We start from the raw sequence: 8,785 nt of genomic DNA on the forward strand, positions 1-8,785 counted from the left end.
CTTTTGGTCTTTGCTTGAAACTTCCACAAGACTTGGGAAGTTATAGTCTTGTCTATTAACCAGTGTGCGTTTTCAAGGTTGATGAATGACTGAGTTGAAAGCAACGAACAAGAAACTGAAAAGAGAAATAAGAGAGTTTGGGAAGCAAAGAGAAAAGGAAACTAAGAAGCAAGAGACATTTAGAATAAAAAAAAAAAAATAGAGAATCAATTGAATTAATTCATCTCAGTACAAATATATGATTTATATATAAGAGCTAGGCTTAACTACTTGTTTCTTAGTTTGAATCCAAAGTAAATTCAAAGAATTTTAATTTTTCATGATTTATTAATTCTAATGCATAAAATTGTTTATTAAAAAAATATATATATCATCAATTTAAAAGGGAAAAAAAAAATAGTTCATGTACCTCTTGAGGATTGAGAGCTAAACTTTTTTTTTTTAATAAATAATTTTATGCATTAGAATTCATAAATCATGAAAAATTATGGACAAAAAATAGAACTTCACCATGATGAGTGTGACATGTGCAGTTCAAGAGCTAAACTAAAATTAACTTCATTATTTGTTCATTAAATTGATGTTTAATTCTTTTATTTAAGAATTTATTGTAACATAGAAAATTAATTGTACAAGCCAAGATTTTTGGTTAATTGGCTAACTCCTATATTGGGCTCAAAATTTATTTGTTATGGTAGGTGTATGGATATCCTACAATGGGAAGTTCCTTAGAACCAAAGTTAGTGTTTATGATTTGGTTACCTACATTCCACCTAAGACTGTTTGTTTTCAGTTTCTCTCACTCTCTCGGCTCGTAATGTTCTAGTTCTTTACTCTCAGTGTCCAACCCCTACTTGTTCTCCTTCTTTCCCTATATATATCCTTAGTGGATTAGGAATGATTAGGTTTAGTATTTTTCGTGCAAGTGGGGCCCTTCAGGTTATTCCTAACAGACCTGGGCCCACTTTGGAAATGGGGATTTCAGGCTTTAGGACTTATAATAGATGTCGAATGTTGCTCGGCGGCGATATCTCCCAAGGCATTACCGAGGTACTCCTTGAACCGGACCTCAGACAAGATTAGACCCCGAGAACTAACCAATCCAGGGCCCAATCTCTCGAGCACTATGGATTGGGCCCACCATGAAATTGATATCAACCCCTTAGCCCATGGGCCTACTAATAATGGGCCGATGACCGTACATTAATAGTTGATAATAATGCTTAATCGCAAAGCCATCTTGATTGAGGACCAAAAAAAATAACAACTAAACAATGTTTTAGATGGAGTTAGACAACACATAACCAAATAGTGAAGTCCTAAACTTTAAATTTTGGAGTCCAGATAAGCAGCCAACCAAAGTCTCATACTTAGGTACTCCCGAAGTATAGTGAAATAGTGTTCCCTTCTCTCATATTTATGGTAAACATCACGATGAATTTAATAAATGGGAATATGAGAGGAGGAAACACTATTCATTGTTCTCTAAGAATACTTAAGAATTACTCGCAAAGCGCACACACAAATTAGCGATGTAAGTATGCACTTTCATTTGGTGGCTGCATTTCTGGGGAAAGTGATTTACCACAATAACCACCGCAGCGTTGAAGCGCTGCCTATTAACTCCACCATCCTTCACTCTCATGATCTCAAGTCTCCTCACGGATCCCTGTGGGCTGCAATAGAACCCATCACTATTTCTAAAGAGACAGGACCCGTACTAAAGAAAGACCTGACCCAGCCCATATTTAAATTTTTTGTAAACAATATCTCACAAAAACTTTGAAGCTAATAAAGGTCTAACCTGTTAGGACATATGTGTTTCACTTGTTAGAAACATATGTCACTATTTTATGTAATTGGCTTATCTTTTGACAAAACGCACTTTACTTGTATTTGAGTAGATTTAGGATATGTTTAAATACTTCAAGAAACCATGTTTCAAGATCAAGTGTAGAAGCCTACAAGTTTGTCCATGAAAACAAGCTGATAGCGTAAATTCATTAAAGCTCGATAGCTGGCTCGACAGTTGCATCTATCGAGCTTAAGAAAGCTATTCAAAGCCCGGTGTGCTCGACACCTGCTCGACAGCTTCTCGACACCTCCTATCTGTTGAGGTTTAAGAATTTCAGAATTCTGATATGATTTTCTTGGGATCCGTGAATATGTCTTTGGACTTTCTTTTATCCTAACCCTAGACATATAAAAGGATTGTTTTAAGGGCCGTCAAATAGTTCACAAGTTTCACAAGCATTGAGCAAACTCTAATCAAGTAAATTGTGACCGGAGATGAAGTTCTTGCCCTAGTTCATCTCTTTCTCTTGAAGAAGTTGCTGTGTATGTGCACTATAGGTTTTTGTGACCAAGCATCTTCTTGATCCTCATCGATACCTCAGCTGTCGATGACCATTTTCTCAACACCTTCCTCGACAGATGTCTCAACATCTCTCGACACCTTCATCTGTCGAGATTTACTAATGCACTATTTAAACTCCCTATGTGATCCGAACCTCATTTTCTTCGATCTCTTTCTCTCGATACTTCTCTGTTTTCTCTCCCAAACTATCTCATCTCACTCCAATCTTTGTTCCTTAAGGTTTCTTCAAGCTTTTTCAAGATTTTCTTCACTTGGTAAGCTTCTAATCCTTTCACATTCATGCATTTCATGTTTTGAAACCTAGGTTTTGGGGTTTTTCAAAATTGATGAGTTATTATTGAAATTTTGGGATGGGTTTTCACTTAAATGAGTTTAAAACCTCATACATTGCATCACATTAGCATTATAATGGTATTGTCATGCATTTAGATGTGTGCTGTCTGTTTATGTGCTGACAGGTTTGGATTGGGCTGAGCCCATGATGAAAATTCTTTTGCATGTCACATGTTCATGCATTTCTCATGCATACGTACTCTCTTTTCAATATACTTGTTATATTTGAAATTGCTTGAGACTTTTCTAATTGTCTTTCTTTCTTTCCCTCGCTTTCTGTTTACGTTAGTCGTGTCTATGGCACCAAAGCGTAAATCCACTCCAGCCCAGAACCCTCTTCGTTCCAGAGCTTCTTCATCCTCTAATCCTACTCTATCTCATATTCGGTTCCGTGATGTTGATGCCTTCAAGGCATTCTCGGAGAACTTTTCTAGACGAGGCATTCATTCGGAACGCCAAGTCATTCTGTCGAACTTTACCGACACCGACCTTCCTACTATCATTCACAGTAGGGGATGGGAGTCATTGTGTGACGTCCTAGTCACCTGTCCTCTTGTGCTTATCTAGGAGTTTTACTCCAACATACATGGGATTGATCGTTCAGTACCTTTTTTCTTCACTTGCGTTCGAGGTATGCACATTTCTATCACACTGCAACTTGTTCCGGATGTGCTTCAAGTTCCTAGGATAGAGTTTCCTTACTTTCCTAGTTGTGAGCGTCTGAGGACTGTGTCTAGGGATGAGCTCATGTCTGCTTTTTGTGAGCGCCCTTCTATTTGGGGTGAGCGTTTGTTTACACCATGTAGACCTTTTGCTAAAGGTCCTAGATTCATAAACATGGTGATGACCTTTGTTTTGCATCCACACTCTCACTACAACTCCATTACAGAACCTCGTGCTCAATTTTTATTATCTCTTCTTGAGCATCTTACTATAGACTTCCCTTCTCATTTCATTCTCTCTATTATAGATGGTCATCTAGATTTTGCGTCTCATGATAAGCTCATCTTTCCTTCCGCTATCATAAGGATCTTACGCCATTTTTCTATTCATTTTCCCTCTTCTGACCATTTCACTGTTATGTGTGCCATAGATTACGCTACCGTTAAACGTAGTGAGGCCCAGTTACGGTCAAGGCAATTGGATTCAGCAGCTCCTCCCTCCCGTTCGGCTCCATCCCGTTCTGCTCCATCCACATCCGCTCCTTCCTCTTCTTTGGGCGATGTGTTGTTAGGAGATATCATGGCGCAGCTGCAGCGCATGGATGCTCACCTAGATACACTCTCTACAAAGTTGTATCAGGTGAACGTTCGTGTCGGTCGTATTGCACGGCGATAGGCGTCCATGGGTGGTTTTGCTCCTAAGGCTACTCCTTCATCACCTTCTCCCATGGCTTCTGATTCTAAGGATGAGGATGATGATGATGGTTATGACGATGATGCTTCGGATGATGCTAATGGAGATGCTAGCTCTACCGATGAGATATCTACTTGACACTCTTACCCTTTGTCACTCTTGACAAAAAGGGGGAGTAGTTTTGATTTGAGAGTAGTCATTCTTAGAGAGAGAGTTAGTATAGGACCATTTTTTTAGGGGGAGTGTTGATATGTTTTGAGGGATGTAGTGAGGACATTATGTATCTTTTCTTTTCTTTTCTTTCTTTTTAGATACATTATTCTTGTACTTGAGGTCTTGTGACCATTTATAGACATAAATTGTACTTATCTCTTTATTTATGTTGATGTATATTTTTCTTTCACCTACCCCTTCATGTGTTGTTTCTTTTCTCCCTTAATACACATGTTTCTTATACTTTTATGCAATCTATTATATCTGTTTCACACAAAGATACCTTGATGAGTTTTGTTTAAAGTGTTTCAGAAATACAGGTTGTCAAAGTCTACTTGCCATAAACTCTTTTCTTGCAAAGTTTTTCAAGAGTTTGTGTTTGGATAGATTTTGTTGTATTCAACAAGTGAATATGAGTTGAGTAACTTATGACTTCTCTCATATGTTCATTTGTTTGTTGTGGTTTTGTCTTGGATTGCCAAAGGGGGAGATTGTTAGGACATATGTGTTCCACTTGTTAGAAACATATGTCACTATTTTATGTAATTGGCTTATCCTTTAACAAAACACACTTTACTTGTATTTGAGTTGATTTAGGATGTGTTTAAATACTTCAAGAAACCATGTTTCAAGATCGAGTGTTGAAGCCTTCAAGTATGTCCAAAGAAAACAAGTTAATAGTGCAAATTCATTAAAGCTCGACAGCTGCATCTATCAAGCTTAAGAAAACTATTCAAAGCCTGGTGTGCTCGACACCTTCTATCTATCGAGGTTTAAGGAATTCAGAATTCGGATATGATTTTCTTGGGATCCGTGAATATGTCTTCGGGCCTTCTTTTCTCCTAACCCTAGACATATAAAGGGATTGTTTTAAGGGCCATCAAATAGTTCACAAGTTGCACAAGTTTTGAGCATATTCTGTTCAAGCAAATTATGACCGAAGACGAAGTTCTTACCCTAGTTCATCTCTTTCTCTTGAAGAAGTTGCTGTGTATGTGCATCATAGGGTTTTGTGACCAAGAATCTTCTTGATCTTCATCGTGTGAATGAACTGAAGAACTTGCAGCCAACAACCTTCTTTGTTGGTGATTGAAGTTGCGTACTGGGATCCATGCAATTGGTTAGTCACGTACTTGGGAGTCCTACATTAGAAAGGGGAACTATCACTATAGAACAAGTCCAATTAGGTATAGGGGTAAAGGTTCAACTGTAGGTTGGTAAAGTACTTGGGATTCCTTTACTTGGAACCGCTTGTTGTGATAATAGTGGAGTTTCGGGAGTAGTGACCTGAAAATCACCCGGTGGGATTTTTGCAGTTTGGTTTTCCCCATTCGTAAACAAATCACCGTGTTATTTATTTTTCGCTACATAATTAGTTTATTAGTGATTTGTTTGTACTACCACGCGTTTGCATTATAAATTGATTAATGAATAACTTGGCTAATTAATTAATTAATTTCTATCACAAGGGGTCATTCAGTTGTAGCCTATCAAGTGGTATCAAAGCGGGCACACTTTGATTAGGGTTTAATCTTTGCTGTGTTGATCTATTGACCCCTGTTGTCATGGCTGTAACCGGCTTGAAAAGATCATTGTTTTCAAATACAACCTTTTTTTCTAATCTCTATTTGTTTGAGTATTTCAGAAAATGCAGGTTTAAAAGTTATTTGAATTCTCTTATGATGACTATTGAAAAAGATCTTAGTTTGGCTAAGAAGAAACTAGACTGTCTCAGAATGAAAATGTGCAAAGGAGTTCGTTTGAGAAGAGTGAAAGTTAAATGCTTAGCTTGTATAAGGCAGTTGAGAAAAAGTACCATTCCCACTGATTTATCATCAAAGCACGAAGTCTGTTTTATGATGAAGTCTGCATTTAAAGTAATGGACACATGCTTGTGGTACCTTGACAGTGGATGCTCAAGACACATGACTAGAGACCAATCTCTCTTCTAGGTTTTCAAGTCTAAGAAAGGTGGCAATGTCACTTTTGGTGATGGGAGCAAGTCGCAAATTAAAGGGAAGGGAATCATCTCTCTACCTAGACTGCCGAACATTGCAAACGTTCTATATGTTAAAGGTCTGAGGGTGAACCTGCTAAGTATAAATCAGATATGTGATCAACACTTCATGGTGCTATTCTCCAAGGGAAAGTGTCTTGTCATGAATGAGTCTGGAAAGAAACTCATAAGTGGTGTTCGCACTCTTGACAACTGTTATGGATTGGTTCCTAATGCTGATATTGTATGTAATAGCATTCGTTTGCCAAATGAAGATCTATGGCATCAACGGATGGGATATGCTAGCTACAAACATCTTTCTATTGTATCTAAGCATAAGTTAGTTTTATGGATACCAAAGCTTAGTAGAATGAGCAATGTGGTATGTAGACTGTGCCAACTTGGAAAACAAATTAAAGCTAAGCATCCTGGCACTCAGACATCAGCTACATCTAGACCATTGGAGCTTCTACATCTGGATCTTATAGGTCCAACTAGAACCGAGTCTCTTGGTGGAAAGAGATACATCATGGTTGTGGTAGATGACTTCACTAGGTACACTTGGGTCATTCTTCTACGATCCAAGTCTAATGCTCCTAAGCACATTGAAACTTTGTGCACAAGATTGCAGAATGAAAAGAGCTTGAAAATTGATCGAATTCGAAGTGACCATGGTAAAGAATTCGAGAACTCATATATGGAATCGTTTTGCACAAGATCAGGCATCTCTCAAGAATTCTCTACTCCTATTACTCCTCAGCAGAATGGTGTATTAGAAAGAAAGAACAGAGTTATTCAGGAGATGGCCGAAGCCATGCTGCACAATAAGGATGTGGCTAGAAACTTGTGAGGAGAAGCCGTTAACACTACATGTCCTACAGTTAATAGGGTATATTTTAGACCCGGTACCAAGAAGACTCCATATGAGTTATGGAAAGGAAGGAAGCCAAATGTGAAGTATTTCAGGATCTTTGGAAGTACTTGTTTCATCCTAAAGGATAGGGAAAATGGGGGAAAGTTTGATTCCCGGAGTTATGAAGGAATATTTCTAGGTTATTCCTCTACAAGTAAGGCGTATCAGGAATACAACAAAAGAACCATGAAGGTAATGGAAACAGTGAATGTTGTTATTGATGAGTCTTCAGATTCCAATTCTGAAAAAGGTATTGAGGAACTCACTAAAGAAATTCTTCCTCCTGAGCCTAGGGAAGTTCAAGAAATTGTTCAACAAGAGCCTGCATCTCCTAGCACTCCAGGTACTCCTAGTGTTGTGGAAGATCCAGCAGATATAACCACTTCACCAGATTCTGAATCCCATGAGGAGAAAGGACCATCCTTAAGGATTAAGCTAAATCATCCTCCAGAAGATATTGTGGGAAACTTGAATGAACTCACATTAAGGAAACGTATAGTTGATAAATGTGTTGCTAACTTTGTGTCTTATTCTTTTATTTGTCACAGGTTGAACCCACTAAAGTTGAAGAAGCTCTTCAGGATGAAAGTTGGGTTGAAGCAATGCATGATAAACTACTTCAGTTTCAGAGGATTGATGTCTGGACTTTGGTGCCTAGACTGGAGGGTGAACACATCATCGGCACAAAGTGGATATTCCGCAATAAGACTGATGAGGAGGGCAATGTGATCCGCAATAAGGCTCGACTTGTAGCTCAAGGATACTCACAAATGGAAGGAGTAGACTATGATGAAACCTTTGCTCCAATTGCCTGTATGGAATCCATCATAATTCTTCTTGCTTTGGCTTGCCAATTGAAGTTCAAGCTTTATCAGATGGATGTAAAGACTGCTTTCCTAAATGGATTGCTCAAAGAAGATGTCTATGTGGCTTAACCAAAAGGATTCATTGATCCACACTTTCTGGATCATGTATTGTACCTCAAGAAAGCACTCTATGGGCTAAAGCAAGCCCAAGCCCCTAGAGCTTGGTATGATCAGTTTACACAATATTTGGTGTCACATGGGTTCACAAGAGGAAAGGCTGATCAGACTCTCTTCATCAAAAGAGAAGATAGCGAGCTGATAGTTAGGGATGGCAATTTAGATCTGACCCGCGGATACCCGGTCCGGCTCGATCCTAATGGGCCGGATTTTACCCGGTCCGATAAAGAATAGGATCAGGTATGGGTTTAAAAAAAAAACCCGAAGCGGGTCCGGGTCGGGTCCGGGTTTTATAAAAAAAAAAAACCCGAAACCCGACCCGGATAAGATCCGGTTATATATATATAATTACTAAACTACCACTCACATATATATAGCTAAAAACCCTAAAATTTTCTATTCCTCTCCTCATTTCAGCTCACACATCTGCCTCTCCCTCTTCATCTCTCAACTCTCACACACACGCCTCCCTCAGTCCTCACTGCCTCACTTTCCTCTCCCTCTCTCCTCTGACCACCACAGCCACAACCAAACCTCACTCACTCTCTTCTCTTCTCACCACGCCAACCCCAACCAAGCCCAGAAAACTCGTACACTAGCGATGCAAGTGCAGC

General features: G+C 38.8%; 1 protein-coding gene across 1 annotated transcript in view; it reads left to right on the forward strand.

Moving 5' to 3' along the window:
- The window catches only part of LOC115972745 (receptor-like protein EIX2), a 70,679-nt gene extending 63,554 nt beyond the window's left edge, over window positions 1-7,125 (forward strand). The window contains exon 3 of the mRNA XM_031093005.1: window positions 6,531-7,125. Within this exon, the coding sequence (XP_030948865.1) occupies window positions 6,531-7,125 (595 nt within the window). The remainder of the gene's footprint in view (window positions 1-6,530) is intronic.
- Window positions 7,126-8,785: the final 1,660 nt, after the last annotated feature.

The sequence above is a fragment of the Quercus lobata genome, unplaced genomic scaffold (assembly GCF_001633185.2).
Source record: "Quercus lobata isolate SW786 unplaced genomic scaffold, ValleyOak3.0 Primary Assembly Scq3eQI_73, whole genome shotgun sequence".
Classification (NCBI taxonomy): domain Eukaryota; kingdom Viridiplantae; phylum Streptophyta; class Magnoliopsida; order Fagales; family Fagaceae; genus Quercus; species Quercus lobata.